The sequence below is a fragment of the Marmota marmota genome, unplaced genomic scaffold (assembly GCF_001458135.2).
Source record: "Marmota marmota marmota unplaced genomic scaffold, marMar, whole genome shotgun sequence".
NCBI lineage: Eukaryota > Metazoa > Chordata > Mammalia > Rodentia > Sciuridae > Marmota > Marmota marmota.
The window spans coordinates 37,710,551-37,728,712 of record NW_026000057.1 but is presented as its reverse complement, the minus strand read 5'-3'; the positions used below and the strand labels follow the sequence as shown (position 1 = coordinate 37,728,712).

General features: G+C 42.0%; 1 protein-coding gene across 7 annotated transcripts in view; it reads left to right on the top strand.

The window, feature by feature from the left end:
• Positions 1–12,292, top strand: part of Lef1 (lymphoid enhancer binding factor 1) — a 113,254-nt gene extending 100,962 nt beyond the window's left edge. For all 7 annotated transcript variants that reach the window (XM_048813710.1, XM_048813711.1, XM_048813708.1 and 4 more), the window contains one exon: positions 11,085–12,292. In XM_048813710.1, coding sequence (XP_048669667.1) covers positions 11,085–11,164 — 80 coding nt within the window. In that variant the 3' untranslated portion in view covers positions 11,165–12,292. The remainder of the gene's footprint in view (positions 1–11,084) is intronic.
• The last annotated feature ends 5,870 nt before the right edge of the window (positions 12,293–18,162 follow it).

Genomic DNA, 18,162 nt, shown 5'->3' with positions numbered 1-18,162 from the left:
GGCTTCATTTTTTTTTTTTTTTTTTTTGGTCACTTACTTTTTCTAAAGGTTACGGTGTCCTCTCTATACAGAAATACAAAGTCCCACCCCCCAAAGTGTTCTCATCAAGCCAGCAGCCACTGGGTGAGGCTCCGGTTGTGGCTTCCCTTCGTCAGACCTCTAGCGTTCCTCTCCCTCTCTTTGCTGGGTCAGTTATGCACCCTTGTCCCCGCACCATCCTGTTGTAAAGAGCAGGACTGGCAGTCATTCCCTAAGAATGATGAATCAGAGAGGAGCTCAGATTTGCATTTAGAAAGATTTCAATAAATTGGAAATGACGATTGTTCCTCTGCCCTTTTCTTTGTTTTAGGAATTCAGAAGCTTTTCCATGTGTGTAGTGTCTGGCTTTTTTAGTCATCATTCAGCATTGGCTGAGTATCTAGTAAATTCCAGGTAGAATTGTAAGTCCTGGAAATGCAGCGCTGGATGAGTCAAAGAAGGGCCCTGCACCCCCTCTGCTCACTGCTTTGCTGTGAGGATAGTGGATCAAAAATAAACAGGGAAATTTTAAGTGGCATAAGATTAAAAAAGGGAGTGACCTGGAGGTTTGCTTTATGTCGGTCAGGAAAAGCTCCTTTGAGGAGGGAATACTTGGAAATGACCATGGACAGTGATAGGGCATTCTCCTCTGGAACAGAGCAGGGCAAAAAACTGACAGACAAGGGTGAGACAGTGTCGTGCCGTGGACTGTGTAGACTGGGAGCAAGGCCCTCAGCCGTCAGCCTGGGCTTTCTTGGGCTTGAGCTCCAAGGTGAAACTTGGTGAGATCCCTGGCTGCTGCTCCCTCAGGTCCCATTGCCTGGTCTGCACTGCCTCCTGGTGCAATTAAGGAGATGCAGGTCTCCCTGTTGGCTATTTGTGGTCATCACTGTGAGTGGTTCTGTATAACCTTCCAGCATCGGTGGTCTTGGCAATGGCTCAGACGTGGTGTTGTTCACTCTCTGTACAGATCATCTGTGCCCTTTCCCCTCCAGAGTGGCTGCCTTGTGTCCTGGGGGCTCAGGAGTGTTAGTTTGGAGGTTTGGTTTTCACTGTGGAATATAGCTCCCTGTTTGCCAACCTACAGTACCTCTAGAGCTGACATCATCTTACAAACAAGCCAGGGACAGAAAAATGGTTGATCAGAATGAGTCCTGTGAGGAGTGAGGTGAATCTCACATTGCTGGTTTTCAGTTCTGAGGGGAAGATGGCAAATAGAGGTGAAGCTAAGGGAGTCCTGGGCCCAGCAGGGAGGAGACGGTGTTGAGAGGGTTTATCCTTCCATGTACACAGCGAAACTTAACCCTATCTTTGTGTCCTTGAAGAAAATTCCTATTAAATGAGAAAGATCTTTGAGCTTAGATCTCAGTATATATAGCTCAAATTCTTAAAAAAAAAAAAAAAAAAACCTCTAAAAACTTGGGTCTCCATATCTTAAAGATATCTGGGTTTCATCTAATGCTCTCATGGTTCTGGGGGGAAATGCTGTTGCCGTTGCCTCATGCAGCCCGATGTGGAAGTTGGCCTGTCAAGCAGATCCTCAGACATCCACCTTTGTTCCTATCTCCTTGTGTTTCTACTTTGTTGCACTAGAAGAATAGACACTCAAGTGAAGTCAGGTTGAAACAAATTCCGGTTAGCCCAGCGTCAACTTCCGAGAGACCTGTAGGATAATGAGTTCCATAAACATCACCCCCTAGGTTGTAGGTGATTCCCCAAGCTGTGGGATCTTTTGAACAAGCCAGATTCATCCTTTCAGAATTTTGGATTAATCATGGGATGCTGGGAGCCCAGGACCTTAGGGAATGAGAGTGCACACACTCCACAGTGTCTATTGGAATCACAGAAACCAATCATTTGTTTATTAGCTCTGCGAACAACCAGTGAGGGCCTCCTGCAAGTAAGGACCTGCATTAGGGGGCTAGGGATGTAGCTCATTGGTAAAGTGCTTGCTTAGCGTGTGCAAGGCTCTGGGTTTGATCTCCAGCACTACAGGCAATTAAAACAAAAACAAAAAACTGCACTAGGCAGGGGAGCATTGGGGAATACTGCTAAGTGAGTGAGATCCTACCCTGCTTGGGGGATCCTCCAGTTCTTAAAAGATACAGACATATGAATGGATCATTATAAAATAATATATTTCATCCTGTGAATGAGTTTTATACAGCACCTCATATAAAAATAAAGAGAATTAGTAGAATGTAAGTCAGTGAGATCAAGGAAGGCTTCCCAGAGCAGATGGCACTGGGCTATGAGGTTGGGGAGGGATTGTTGGGTTCAATAGCACAGTGATCGAGTTGCTATGAGTTTCTAGTATTTTGATACATGTTTGATTTGGAACATATAACATCTCAAGAGATTGTCAGAGGCCAGAGATGATTATCAAATATTCAACTTCCATTTTTTTTCCTGACTTAATCAAGATTAATAAGGAATTAAGCAAAGAACTAGAGATCTTGAAACATTGAGAAAAATGACCACTTGAGTAAAAAAACAGCTTTCTAAATCACTTTATAAATATTTCCTTTAGCAAAGCAAATACAAAAAGCTATCATCTCAAAATTACATAAATTGAAAAGATATTTTCAGATACTTTGATGTATTACCTTTGATGATGTAATATCAAAGAGTTAATTTAAAAGTAGAAAGAAGCTATGTTTGGAAGGCATAAAAATCCTCTGGTTAAACATAGAGACACACAGACACACCTTCACACTGTGTTTTTTGGCTTTGGCATAATCTTTATCTTTGTAGACCTGTTAAACTAAATGAAGAACTACAAGGTGTTTTTTACTAAGTAAAAAGTTGAGCCTTTTTTGCCCTGGGGCTGAGAGCTGTGTGGGAGAGCTAATTGCTGAGTGCAGTATAGAATACAGTAGGTAATTGTGCCTTGCTTGGATTTACATCTTTAAAAAAAAAAAAAAATTGCTTGTAGCTTCCATTTGATGATGGTGATTGAGAACCTGATGAGGTGGTTGGGGCTTGGAACTTGGGGCTCCTGGTTTCCATGAAGCCTCCCACAGAGCAAACCAGTTGCAGAGTCGAGATAGACATCTGCACTGGTGGAAAGACTAACCTTGACGGTCTGCCAGGAGCTGCCCTGGACCCTAAGAGTTAAAGAGAGAAAATATTTCCAGTGGTCTTATTGAGGAAAAATGCTTATTTTCTATAAGTTTTGAGGCCCACCCTAGTAAGTTTGACACTTTTTCCTAACCTTTGCTCAGATTCTGCTCCATTAATATGAATGTCATAACCCACACTAGGTATCAATAAGCTCCTGCATGTCTGCTTCTGGGTTGGTATCTTTAGCTAGAAAACAAAGCTAAGTTTCTTAAAAACAGTAAAATTTGAAAGGAATTTAGAGGTAACAGGAGAAATCTTAAGGCCTGTCCCAACTAGAAAGTGAAGAAATGACATCCTGTGTTCCATTTTTCTTTTTGTAACACACATAGGGAGCACCTGATGTGGAATTATTACTAAACAAGCAGAAGATCTCAGTGGATAAGAACTTTGGGGAAGGGAGCCTAAGTCTGGGATGGTTGGCTGTCACGTAAGGGAGAACCAGGTGTGGCATGCAGCAGCAGCAGCTCCTTTGGGGCCCAGTTGGCATCTCATGGGAACACATCTGCACCCTATTCAGCAATGTCCTTTAAGTAGAGGCCCAGCCACAGGGCACCTTTTCCTGTCACTTTCTTATAGTAGCTAAACCCTACAAGAGACTGCTGGTATGTTTTTGCCTTGCTTAGGATTGCCAGCTCACTCTGCCCAAGAGATGGAGGTCTCCTAGCCCAGAGGGCTCCCTAATGACTCCTTCCTTGGGGAGGTTCCAGGCTGAAGGGTAGCTTACCTGCATCTTCCCTATTACACTTGTGTTTATAAATCCTTGTTGTTATACCTGTCACAGATTAGTAGAAAACTTGCAGAGAATCCACAAGGCAATGACACTTGATTAAATGTGCCTTAGAAAATTTGGACATCTGACAAGTAAGGTCAGACTTGGTCACATTATCTTAAAAAGAGGTTGCAGCATAACAACACAGTATGGCTAGACTAAATTATGTGCAGGCTATATGTTTTCCAGTTCTGGAAGTTTGTTGAGGATGCTGTATATGTACTCCTATGATGGAGCCTTTGGATAGAAAGTTCAACCAGACCTCTGCTGGTGTCACCAATGGTGGATTTTAAACGTGTGTGGGAGTGGGGCAGAAAATTCCAAAAAGCAAAACTTGAACTTGCCACATGCTGAGCACCATGTGGAATCTGTGAGGTTGATGTGCTGTGGCCTCTCACCACCTCAGGGGTCCTCCATCTTTATTCTGTACTCATTGTTGGAGCATTATTTGCCTTGCATCTCCTTTGGGCACTATGTAGTTAGCATCACTATGTAGTGATGAATGCATCTATACCAAAAATGTACACACTGTTTTCCTTGTCATTATTGCCAAAATAATACAGTATAATTATTTTCATAGCATTTAAGTTGTGTTAGGTATTAAAAGCATCTAAAGACGATTTCAAGTTTATGTGAGGGTATTTGCATTGGCTGTATGCAAACATTATAAGCCATTTTATTTGTGGGACTCAAGCATCTGTGGGTTTGGTATCCATGGTGGGTCCTGGAACTCATTCAACAGTGGAAGCCAAGGGGTAACTGTACTAGAAACCTTTACCCACAGTAGCTTAAGGAGATGGGAGTATTGATTTTAGGGATACAGAACATCTTACAGACAAGGACAATACAGTTGGGCTAGAGAGAGGCTTGGAAAGCTGTTCCTGCCGCTCTCTGAAAGTGACTTTCTCAGTTCTTGGAGCTGCATGTCCTGAGTTCCCACATTTATATGTTGTTATATCAATACTGCTTGGGAATCAATATCAGTGCCTCTTTGGGAGAGGATGACTCTTTCAAATTTCACAGAAGAGAACCCAGATTGGGTCAAACTTGTCACCCAGTCCAGAATCAACTCGCTAGAAGAGAGGTCACATTGTACAAAATGGCTCTCAGAGGCTTACTACTTCTACCGTGGGTGTGTTGAGGTTGGAATAACTTAGAGGGAACTTGGGCAGTTCCTAGCATGTGTCTTTGATGGCTTACTGAGAACTGATCGTTGGGGTCTGTCAGATTAGCAACAAGGCAGTTGTTGTATCTGGATAGCTGTGTGTTAATGAAGGAATTGAGGGAGAGTCATACATACTGGTGAAATTTCTTTTTTATTAAATGTCTTCTGCAGTATCTGTCAATTATTTTTCTCTCCTTAATGATCAAGTGTGGTTAGCTGCCTTCAGAAACAGAAATAAGTAAACAGACACTCAGCAGGCAAGGCTGATCAGGTACCATTAAAAAAAAAAACATACCTGAAGGGAGGAAAGTGCAGGAGACACAAAAGACCCCCTCCTTGAGACTCGGGATATTTGTATTGTTCAGAACTCCCTAAAAGTGAATTAAGATGCATTAATATAATTTATAGAATAAAAAAGGTTTTTTTGATGAATTTTGTTCATTAAAATGTTTTTATTGCTGAGCTGATGACTGGAACTCTGGGAAAATGATTTCCTGCTGGATCAAAACATGGAATTTTAAAAAACAATTTTGGATGCAACTCATAACTTTTGAGCACATGAAATTAAGTATTAATACTTCATGCCTCAATTTATGGGGCATATAACACACCTATAGTATATTCTAACAAGGAGTGTGGTGGGTTGCCACTGTTTTAAAATACCTCAGATAATGCAGAATTTTTAAAAAATGACTTTTTGTAATTTTTCTATGTCTCTCTGCTTTCTGGTACTATTCCCCTTCCACATAGGAATTTGTTCCCTCAGATCTGCTCTGAAGGTTTAGGCACCAGAAAATGAAGCTTAACTTAATATATAAGTTAAACAGCATAGGGCGCACTCTAGTAAGAGGGTAAAATGAGCTACTATTTTGTGCATGAATTTCATGAGGTGTCACTGACACCTTGAGGCTTTTTAGCTTCCTTTTTCTCCGCTACATTCTCTATAACTGAAGCCACCCAGAACTTGTGGGAGCTTTAGCAGATGCATTTCATCCCCTTTGACTGAATGAAAGAAAAATTGAAAGCAGTTCAGCTGAACAAGAGTGCTTACTTTTTTACTTAATTCATACTTAGCCTGAAGTTTTCTACATTTTTAGGTACAGTCTCTCTTCATCCCCTCAATGCATTGAGGCCCTTAATATCTCCATCTTATACATGAAGAAACTGGGGTTTTATGTCTGAGTAACTTTTCCAAGATAACCTGGTAGAGCCAGGATTCCCACCTGACCCAGGACCATCTGCCCTAAGGGTTCCCCTCCCTACATTATTTGTGCATTCACATATGCATGTGCACACGCAGGAAAGCAGAAATACTGTTTTGAAAATAAAAGGTAAGAATGTTCTGATCCTGTTGCCTCATTTCTAGGAAGTGTAGTTAGCGTCTTTCCTGTGGGAGAACTTCCCTTACACTGAGAGAAATGTGGACTGGATAAAGAATTTGGAGGTGGGTCTGCCTAGTTAGTTGTCCTCTTGATATGCTTTGAGGCTGTCTTATTCAGAAGTCTGCTCAGGAACATGGCTTCCGTGTCTGGTGGTAGGAGAAGGTAGTAGGTCTGATGTCCTGGAACCCTCGCCTCCTCATAGGCTGTACATCCTATAGATGTATCAGGACTATCATAGATATGGATGGAAACCAGAAATTGCCCTGGAGTTGCAGTCTGTCTGTCACAGGCCTATTTCAGTCATCTCGACATCACTGATGGTCATAATTCACTTGTGAGTAATCACAGGGAGAAAGCTTTGTAGACTCTGTCAACCTAAGTTTCCATCTGACCTGAATCCAAGGACAGGGCTAATAGTCCCAGCTTTTCTCCCTCCTCTGGCTTCTGGAAATCTGCTTCAGAGCTCTGTGGTTAGGGACTGACTGGTCCTGAACATGGGGCTAAGGACTAAATCAGCTACAGAAACAAAACTTTTTTAACCTGCATCACTAGATGTTTTCATTCTTCCTTCTGTCAACCACTGGATCATGTTACCGCCAAGGAGCTGAAGCTGGCTTGTGTAGGTTATGGTTTGAATATTAGGAGATTTATATTTCAAAATTTTCTGAAGTGTTTGGTTCTCTTTATCACTAGCTTTTGATCAGATCGTGATATCTGGGGGTGGCTGCAGTGTTCTAGATATGTATCACCTCCGCTAGCATCAAGGTACTGTGGCCTAGTGATGGACAGACAGAGGGAAGGTAGGAGGAAGAAAAGAAGAAAAATGAATGATAATTTAGCGCCCAGATATGGTGGCAAGGATCTGCCACCTGCTGGATGGATGACTTAGCAAGTTATTCAGCTGCATGCAGGCTTGATTTCCTTACCTGTAAATGGGTATGAACATGCAGAGCCATCCTGGTGATGACATGAAAATCGTTTGTGTGAAGTCTGTGTCCCCATGCCTGGTGCATCAGCACTCAGCAGACACAGTTTTTCTTCCTCTTTACAAGCTTCTCATAGACGAGGCCACCTTGAAGTCAACAAGGCAAGTGGCCCAAGTGGAACCAGGAGGCCTGCAGACTGGCCCAGCACTGCCATTCCATGGGTCTCCTTGGGCCAATCACTTTATGACCTTAGGCCTCCACTAAAAGGACAAGATCAGACTGGCTCTGTCATGCCTGTTTCCCGCTCTGGAAGCCTGTGCTTCCCTTTCTTCACACACACATAACATTGTGCAACAGAGGAGTTCACGCCCTTGGATAACAGGCTTTTGTCAGTTTTCCCCAAGGCAGAAAAACAGGCAGTTGGCATGAGGTGTGTGTTGTGCTGCTGTGAACCAATTCTTGCAGTTAAAATCTGTCTCTTCACCTCTCACAAAATTAATCTCTATCTCTCCTCAAATTCCATGTCATAGCTAAGAATATTTTCAGGTTCCTGCTCCCTGCTAATAGCAACTGGGAGTGAGGTGGAGGGGGAAAAGGCCTTTTATTCTAACTCACTTTTTTTTGGTTCCTCACCAATTCTGAACAAGTGAAATTATACAGTATTGTGGCAGAAGTTGCATTTTGTCTCCAGAGCCCCGCTCTGCTGCGCCTGCCAGGCCAGCAGCCTCTGTTGACCCAGTGAGCCCCAGGGGGTGGGGAATGCTGGGAGACCTCCCTATCCTGCCCACCTCTCAACCTCAGGCTTCACTGGTAAGCAGAAGACAGCCTGGGGAGGCTGGGCTACAAGACCCCCATAATATGGTCTGGCCAGCTACTCAGCTTTTGATGGAATTTCCCCCTCCCCCTTTCTTCACTTCTTTTTTTGTCAAGGCCTGAAAGCTGGGGGTCAGTGCTCTTCACCTCCTCGAAATGGGTCTACCCTTGAAATATATGGATTTGCCTGCACCATTCAGGCCATGCTTGGATTCCTGGTTCCAGTTGGTTAGTGAGATGTCTTGCCAGTTTTGGAGCATGGTCCAAAAGCAGTAGGGTTCCAGTTTGGGTTGGGGACCTGTGCTTAACCCACGGCATAGATGGTCACATGGTGACTTCTTGTGGAAGGACTCTGGGCCTTAACATACAGAGGATGGGACTTGCTGCTCCCCCTTTGAAGCCAACCTGCAGCCAGAGCAGTAATTGATGGCTTTGATGGCATGGACTTTGCTGGTAGGTTGGGCTGTGTTGGGGCTTGCCTGGCCCTGCCCAGCCCCTGCCACAGCCCCTGCCACAGCCCCCTACTGAAGCCTTACATGTGGGAAGTCTCCAGTCTCCGAGCCTCATGCCTGTGGTTTCTCGAAAAGAATCTTGGTTTGAGCCATTCTATATCTGTCAGACAACACTGTAAAGCCCCATTTCCTCCATCTGGAGGTAAGAGTGAGTCCACCGTGAGGACCCTGTGTCTCCACAGAGTGACCAAGGACAAACTGCCTGTTGGACAGCGAGCACATTTCTTCACTGCTTTTTTAAGCACTGGTTCACCACTAGCAAAGTGCCCCTGGAGGGAATGAGGTGATTTTTGGAAGGCAGTGGAACAGCGGTTCTCCAAAGCCAACTTTTCATGAGGATTTGCAAGGTGACACTATGGAATGATGAAATAATGGGTGCAAAAATGTGATTGTAGAAAGGAATGACTTTTTAGGCAAGTTGCCGTGTTTGTCTTAATTATGTTGTCATTTATACTCAAGAATGGGGGAAGGGAAGCATTTTTAGGTGTGAGGCAAGGAGTCAGGAGGATTCTGGGTAAGTAGGAAGCATCTGGTGTTATAGACTGGGAAGTGTAAAGCTCTGATTCAGAGTAGGGGTCCCAGCAAGTCTGCCGCAGAAATATCAGTCAGCCTGCAGCTGAGGGTAGGGACAGACCCTCATGGAGGGACAAGTTGTTTCAGTGACAGGCCTTCCTGACTGTGAGTGGCTAATTTTGAATTACAGCAGCTTGTTTCAGGCCCAAAGCCCAGGACTTCAAGGACATACCTTATTTGGAAACTCAACATTTTCATGTCAGAGAGGACAGCCTTCCCAGGAAGGACAACCTGGACGAAGCCTTTGATAATCTGTGATGCAAAAAGTACAGTGTAAATAGGAATCTGTGGGCAGCCCCACTGCCCATCTCAAGCTCTGCTGAAGTCCTTGGAAAGGTGGGGTCCTTGGGAGCTCTTTGATCCTCCTAAGTGAAGAGGGATAGGTACCCCCTATTCAGTTAAAGAAAAAAAAAATGCTGTACTATGTTTTCTGTCTAAACAAAGGTTAATTTTAAAGAATAGGAATTAGAATTGTCACCGAAGTTCACCTCCTCAGTTGAGACTACTTTTTCGTAGTATTCATTTTGTTTTTATTTCAGTAGCTACCCAGGTACACAAATAGTGTCTTCACATTTCAGATCAGGCATTTTTAGAGACACTGCTGGTAGTAATTGCAGTAATATTAGAGAACATGCTCACAGGCTTGGTGTACTTAAGGTATTTAAATGTCTGGGGCAAACTACTGCTAACAGCAGCCCGGAGACAGATCCACAGCCCATCTGTAGATCATTGTCCTGTGGAAGAGCCTTCCAGAGTTGTGTGTTCATTATTAAACAAAATCATAGCTCCTTTTTGTTTCTCCTCCAATTTCTCTTTACATGCAAAGCATACAAAAGCCCAGTCTTATGTAGAATTAATTGAGAGGAAACTTGTGCTTGTACTGAGGATGCCACCATAGTGAGAGATGGGCTCATGTGAGGTCATTGCGGACTCTGGATGAAGTGCTCTACCTTCTCTGGTCCTCAGTGGCCAGATGGAGCCATGGGGGAATGCTCTGCGCTGTGCCATAACGTTCTGTTCTTTTGCTTTCATCTCTTCTCCTTATGTTAAATTTTACTTTTCATCACTTTTTAACATCTCAAATCATTATATCATTTTGAGAATGGGGTTTTCCTTTTTGAAAGTCATCATTGCCACCAGTATCTAGCAACAGTTACTTTAAAATATTTGCTGAGGGTCTGTTCCCAGGCTAACATTAGAGAAGTTACAGGTTATGGGGGGGGGGGGGGACAGTCCTGAGGATAGCATCACCTGAAGGAAAAGTGGAGAGGTTTACGTGCCTTGAACTGTGACTGAGTGGACACAGTACATCCAGTTTGTGTTGGGCTTGCTATTGAGGGAGTTGGTGACACATCTGATAATTTGAATCTGTTTTAGTCCTGCGTAGAATCTTACAATGGCTCCCCTCAGTGGACTGAAACCACCAAACACTTGGGAAAAAGACAAACCTTTCCCTGGTTTGGCTGTATTGCCCACCTTTCCAATTCATGATTGGCCCCTTCCTATTGGTGTTTTTAAATGTGTTATGTAACCATGACCCAACATATTAAATACCTCTCAAGTCACATCCCTGTACATACACATACGTGGAGCTAAAGTAAAATGTTCAATACACTATACTTTGTGATATAATTCTGAGGGGTTTTGGCTACCATAGGGCAATCCATTTTAGCCATCATCAAAGCAACAAAATGAATGAATTAAAGTCTACATATGCTGTATGTAATAAAAATTATTTACAACAGTCTTTTAAAGGCCAGTGGCAAATTCATATTAATAGCATTTCATTTGTTTCTTTCCGAGGTGGAAAACGAAGCTCATTCCCAACGTGCAAAGCCAAGGCAGCGACCCCAGGACCTCTTCTGGAGATGGAAGCTTGTTAAAACCCAGACTGTCTCCACGGCTTGCCCAGTCGACCCCAAAGGAGCACTGACACCAACGTTACCCTGAGGTCATTGCTAGAGACGCTGATCCATAGAGACAATCACTGCCAACTCACCTTTTGTCTACTGCAAGAGCCAATTTCCAAAAGAAAGCATAAAAAGGTTGTTTTTTAGAAAAAGAAATTAAAAAGCACATGAGAATGCTAGCAGGCCCCGGTCAGCTGAGCAGCTTTTCTCCCCTCGTCTCTGAGTGCACGTCCCAGAGCATCTTGCGTCCATACCTGTACCTTTTGGCAAGGACAGTAACTTGGCTCCGTGTGCCTGCCACGCGCAACTGGAGCCAGCAACCAGCACATCCATCAGCACCCCAGTGGAGGAATTTGTGGAAGAGTTCCCCCTTTGTTTCTGTCTTCATTTTTCTTTCTCTTCCTTTCTCCTAAAAGCTTTTATTTAACAGTGCAAAAGATCAATCTTATGTTTGCTTCTTTTTTTTTTTAAACTTGAATTTTTAAAAATTACACTTCTTAGTTTTAATTTTCCTGTATATTTTGCTAGCTATGAGCTTTAAAAAAAAAAAATCAAAGGTCTGGAAAAGTTTGAAATAAAAACAAAATGAAAAGAAGCCTCTTCTGAGACATCTTGTCTAATAAGTGGCTTCTCTGTGAATTGCCTGTAATGAATAATGGCCTCTCTGTCCTTGTAAGGTGTTCGATAGAGCTAAATAAACATAATAGCCAAATCCACTGTTGGTAGCAATTGGCAATCCTATTTCACTCACTTTTTTTTTTTTTCTTTTTTTAAATGGTAAACCTTAACAGATACTGTCAGCAGACAGGTTTGCAGTGAATTTTCATTTCTTTCCTTTTCACTCCCTTGTTGTAAAAAGCCCAGCACTTGAATTGTTATTACTTTAAATGTTCTGTATTTGTATCTGTTTTTATTAGCCAATTAGTGGGATTTTATGCCAGTTGTTAAAATGAGCATTGATGTACCCATTTTTTTTTTTTTTAAATAGCAAGGCACAGCCTTTGCCCCAAATTGTCATCTAACATTTGTCATTCCAGTTTGAGTTAACGTGCTGAGCATTTTTTAAAAGAAGCTTTGTAATAAAACATTTTTTTAAAAGTGTCATTTTATTAAGAGTAAAGTTCCTGATGATCAGAGTTGGTAATGAACTAAATCTACAGGTTAGGCCAGAATGAGGCTGTGAACAGCAGCAGACCATGTCAGAGGGGTGTTGCTGGCATGGCTTCACCTATCTCCTAGGCCTGCATCCTCAAGAGCAGTTGTACTACTGAGGCCTCCCCTCGTTGCTTGGTATAGATATAAAACAGGGTCAGCAGAAAGAAGAGTCACCTGATCCAGATGGTAGTGAGTCCCTTCCTGAAGACAAGCTGTTTCCTCTTCACAACTTGCTGGTTTCCAGCCTGGGCTCCCCAAATCATGGGGTCCCCGTGGTGAAGGAAAGTCTTCACCCAGCTCATCTTCCCAGGCAGCATTTTCACAGTCTAGAGTTTGTTTTCTATAATTTTACCATAAGCTTTTGTTAAACTAATGTGTAAGTTGGTATGTGATATAGCAAAAACATTTTAAGTTTGAAACAGTATTTCATGGTCTTCCACAGTGGTTTTCTACACCTTGAGCTACTTTGGGAATCACTTGCTGAAATTCTAGTTGTTTCCCTTTTCCACCCTTCAATACAGCTGGGGAACAGCTGGCTACCATACTTGTAATAACCCTCCACATACTGTACTTGAACATTGCCATTAAATCACCCCTCAAATTTCTCTTCTCCAGGCTAAGTAATCCCGATTCCTTGAACCTTTCATCATCAGCCCTTTAATCATTTTCATTACTATCCTCTGGAAACTCTCCAGTTCCTCTTCATTTAGTCCTAAACTTGAACCAGGGAGGGAAAAGGGGGGGGGTACCTACTTATTATAAAAATTTCATATTATTCAGGACTAGCTAGGACTTCATTTGAAAATTGTCTCTGTTTTCTTAATGTACATGAACTGAGTAGGAAAACAATCTAAAGCTGCCACCATGATTTTTCTGGGAGTTAACTAGAAAATCTAAACAAAATGGTGCAGGAGGTGTCATTGGAGTATTACTTTTGGCGGGAGAAAATAAAAAGATTGTAGCTCTTCTGGGCAATAAGTACCTGTTTATCAAGGAAACTGATACCAAGATACAAACTTTTTTGACTCAAGACTTGGCTAAAGCCCACTCAACTCTTCTCTCCCTTGGTTCCTCGAACTTTCCACATTTTTTGACTCACAAAAACCTGAATATACAATATTAAAAGAAATGGGTTTTTTGACCCCTCTTGAGTCAAGTTTTTCCTTCCACAAGCTTGGTCCTGTCCTAGTTTTCTATATTTGTTCAAGAATAATTTTCCCTAAATAATTATGACGTCACTGCACAGGGCCATTCCTGGCCATTCTGCCAAACTTCTGAATTCTGCCAGCAGCAGTACTGAGGAAGGAGAATCAGGGGTTCCCCAAGAGACATGGACCGAAAAGGGTGACTAGTGGGAGGGACTCTCTTCTGGCCACCACTTCCGTTTGATCTTGAAGTGATCTGGCTCCATTCCCTGCAGCAAACCCAAAGAGTTGAACTATGTGCCAGGAAGTGGAGGATGGGTCAGGCTTCTTTCTGGGAGCTGAGCCTTCTCTGAGGTCACAGCTGGCATGATGGTCCTTATGAAAGGTTGTTTTCCTCCTGGTTTGAGTTTGGTTGCTAGGGTTGCTGGCAAGTACCTGTTTAGCTTGAAGGGGCCCTCCAACTGTTTGATGTATACAGCTAGCCTAAGTATAATCATTTTTTCCTATAGTTTTATCTAAGGCTGCAACAACATGGAAATCTCCAATAAAAAACCCATAAGCAGTAATGAGATGTCTGTGTGGCTTTCCTTTTATAGAAAAGTCATAAGAATTACGTATTGTTCTAACAGGAAAGAGCTTAAATGTCACATGACATACGAGTTGCTTAACAAATTCTACTTAGCGCTTCTACCCCAGAAAAAAAACTGCACATACTATAATATATAATTATACTATAATATACATAAATTAATAATTTATGGTTAAACTTGAAAATGCAAGTAAAAAACTGCTGTTCTCTTCCACACATGAAAGCTGAGGGAGTTTTAGGTGCTGCCCTGTGAAACCTATACACACATGAAAATTTTAAATGCTTCTGAATAAAAATTATAAAATTTGACTGCAGGTAAGCATTTTAATATGAATAGAAGGATGTGATTCTACATGCCATTTAAAAAATAAGATCATTGAGTTTTCTTTTCTATCATTCCAAAAGCTGCTATTCTAAACTTATATAACTCTCTCGTGGGAAAACTTGCATTATCTTACTCCATAGCCAGGAGTAGATCAGGGAGAATGGGGGAGGAAAGGACACATCAAGAGTACATATTTAGGGCTGGGGATGTGGCTCAAGAGGTAGCGCACTCGCCTGGCATGCGTGCGGCCCGGGGTTCGATCCTCAGCACCACATACAAACAAAGATGTTGTGTCTGCCGATAATTAAAAAAAAAAATAAAAAAAAAAAAGAGTAGATATTTAAAATGAACATTCTAGGCATGAATCAACCTAAATAGAAATTTTATGCATAATAATGAAATAATTTAGCTGAAGAATTCAAGTGAAAACCAGCTGTTTACTTCCCTTTATTAAAGAAATTATGCTAATGATGTTCATCAATAGTGTTAAAGGTCATAATAAATCAGTACTAAAAAAATAAATGTACTAATACATCTTTATTGACAATGGGCTGTGCTTTAATAACTGCACACTACAAAATATTTTTTTAAACATTATTTGTCAGACTCTTTTCTGTCTGTATTTGTTACAACGTACAAGCGTCCTTTTCTCTGAAGGGTAATTTGGACTCTTTCTTATAGTAGGAATGAAGGTGGCTCAGTGGGAAAGGCCCAGGTTTGAAGTTCCAGAGCTGGGCTCTGCACACTAACCCCCTTTGGGCATACTTCCTCATGGGCTAAGTGGACACATGCAAAGAAACGAGTGGTAAACAAGACCCATGGCAGATAAGAAATGGCAAATAAATGAATTTTCCCTTAAATTGTTTATACACACACACACACACACATTTTTTTAGAAAACTGCGTGGGGTTTTTTGGTCCAGGGTCTACTAAAAAATGACATTTTTGTTCTGCCTATAACCATAGGACATCTGAGCATGTTTCTTCAGCCCAGGGAAGTAGTTAGTAACCAGGACTAACTAATCTCTTTTATCAAGGAAGAACTTATACAAAGGGTGCAAAATTGGGATAATTTTGAATCATGTACACTGGTGTACATTATTTTTCTTAATGTAGTAGCTGGAGATGTTACCAGCTAGATTAATTAATTAAACTTTTTATCTACATTGTGTGAGAGAAATTGGAAGCAAATGTATTTGCCAGTTGAAATGAGAACACTGCATACACATAGCAGATGTAATCACATGTACACACACACACACACACAACTGTCTTTCTAGTCACAGTGGAATTAGCAGATTTTCTCCATCATTAACTTGTCTCAGAATTTGAGCTCAGTGGAACCATTGAATCCTGTCCTGTAGTGATGTTTTCTCCCATTAGGAAGATGTACAAAGTAGCTGAAGTAAAACAGAGTCCCACATATTGGCCTGATTGTTGTTACAGGTCTTAAGTTAGTTTAGCCGCCCACTGCTCAACTGGAAAGAGCAACAATGGCTTCCAAATTGAGCCTGCCTCCTGCTCAGCTCTGGAACACACTTCTCTGCTCCACAAAGCGAGGGCTGCTTAGTGCAGCCCAGAGGTGCCTGTAGCCCTCCCATACGTGTGCCTCATGCTGGCATTCTCAGGTTCCTGTTAGTTAGGACTGCTTTTCTCTCAGCACCTGATTCTAGAGACCAACCCAGTTTCCAGGGAGTGGCCTGGCTTTCACTTGCTTTCAACCTCTAGGAAGCACACTTGGTCACTGCCGCTCTCTCAAACTTGCTTAGAATAGCTATCTCTGTCCTCCCCCTCAGGCCTTTCTCTCTAGGACTTGGTCTCAGGCTGGATATCTTCAGCCCATAGGGATGGGGGCAGGGGTAGTTCAAGCATCAACAGGAACTCTGGGGTACACGGTCCCAAGGGGAGAGATGGGGGCTGCAAAATATATCAGATGTGCCATCCTCTGAAGACTCTGCATTTGGGATTAACTGTGATTTTACTAAAGGGATGTCAAAAACTAGTTCTAACACCACAAGCCCCTAGTGTACATACATGCTCAAAACAACAGAAAAAGTCCAGCTGTTAAGTATTAGTCCCCTGCCCTAAGGCCTATGATTTTGTAAGAACACCATGGCCAACAATGGCAGAATCTACCATGAGACCAACTGGTGGAAGAGTAGCTTTCTCAGACTAGGGCATGTGTATGAGCTACTTACTTACTAGCTATCTAGACCTCCACATTGGACAATGGCCTTTCCACTTCACCTCTAGTTGGTCCTACAAATCAACATGATGGAGAGAAAGGTCGCTCTGCACCATCCTAACCTCCCTACAACTTCACTATTAAGGATAAAAAAGGACTCTAGAATCTCTTTTATCTAATTTTAACTAATCTCTTTTATCACCTTCTAGGAAGATCACCTTCCTAGAAGCATATGCTACTCCCACAGGGCTCCCAAATGAGGCACGTCATTCCATCATTCAAAGGTCCTCAAGTAGAAAACTCAGTGTCAAAAACTTCTTCCCCTAGAACTGGTTTTGGAGGCTCCCAGTTTCCAGACTTCTACAACCAATTTTCCTTTTTTACAGTTCTGGGCCTTAGGCATACTAGGCAAGTACTCTACCACTGAGCCCCTGCCCCAGCCCTTATACATGGTGTTTCTAAGTGCCAGTTTATAAGGAGACAGTAGGAAGTACAGTTCTCACTCCAGGAGGTTTTCCTCTTTAATATCTGGCAAAATACACTAGTAATGGCATCTACAGAAATGAGGCTGTGGTGTCTATCTTGCTGAGGCTTGGAGACCCATATTCAGACATCACAGCTTTTCCACGTCTGCAAGACCTGCATGGCCACTCTAGTGCGAGGGGGCTCTATAATCTTTATAAATTCACTTAGTACCATTTAAAAATACATTGTCATAGGATGAAGTTTTATTTTCTCCTATACTACTACTACTTCTCAATTTACACGTCAGGAGACTTGAAAACATCTAACACTCATGCTTTTTTTCTGGAGTCTTAAATCATTTAGTCTATTGCTCATACATAAAACATAACTTACCTGAATGACAACCATCCTTATAGCACACCAGATCATTTCCTTCTTGCTACTTCCTTCAATTATCCCCGACCAGCACTTCTCTGAAGGCTTGGAAAGACGTTCCCAAGTAAATGTGGGGCACAGGTCTTTTAGCTCAGGTAGCCTAATGGCTTCCCTTCTCAGACTCCCTTCTATAACATTCAGGCCTGTTCCCAATCTTCAGCTCATTCTCTTCAGGTGTAAGACCTAAGCTGTCTGTAACCCTGTAGATTACTGTTGCTTCCTTTGCAGTTGGCCTATCTTTGCTAGAAAGTGTTCTCAATACTTGATATCCATTATCCCATCTGGTCCTCAGAACCCTATAGGATAGATTCCAATGTTATGCCCATTTTACCAGACATATTCAGAAAACAACCTCTTTACACAGGCAAAAAAAAAAAAAAAAATGAAGCTAAGAACTAAAACCCAGGTCTGTTTCATTTCAAAACCCACAATATTAGACTGATTAATCCTGCAGCAGCTATAGCTGGTGACTTTAAATAAAACACTGAATTAGTATCAATGACAAGGTTGTATCTTTCAGCAGTTAAAACCATGATTCTGAAACAATGAGATCAAGTAACTTAAAAGATAGAATTTACACAACCCATGGGTTCTTTCAAGGTATAGTTCTGGAAGTACAGCAATGAATTTACCATTCAAAGCATTTTGAACTACTTATACATTACTACTTAT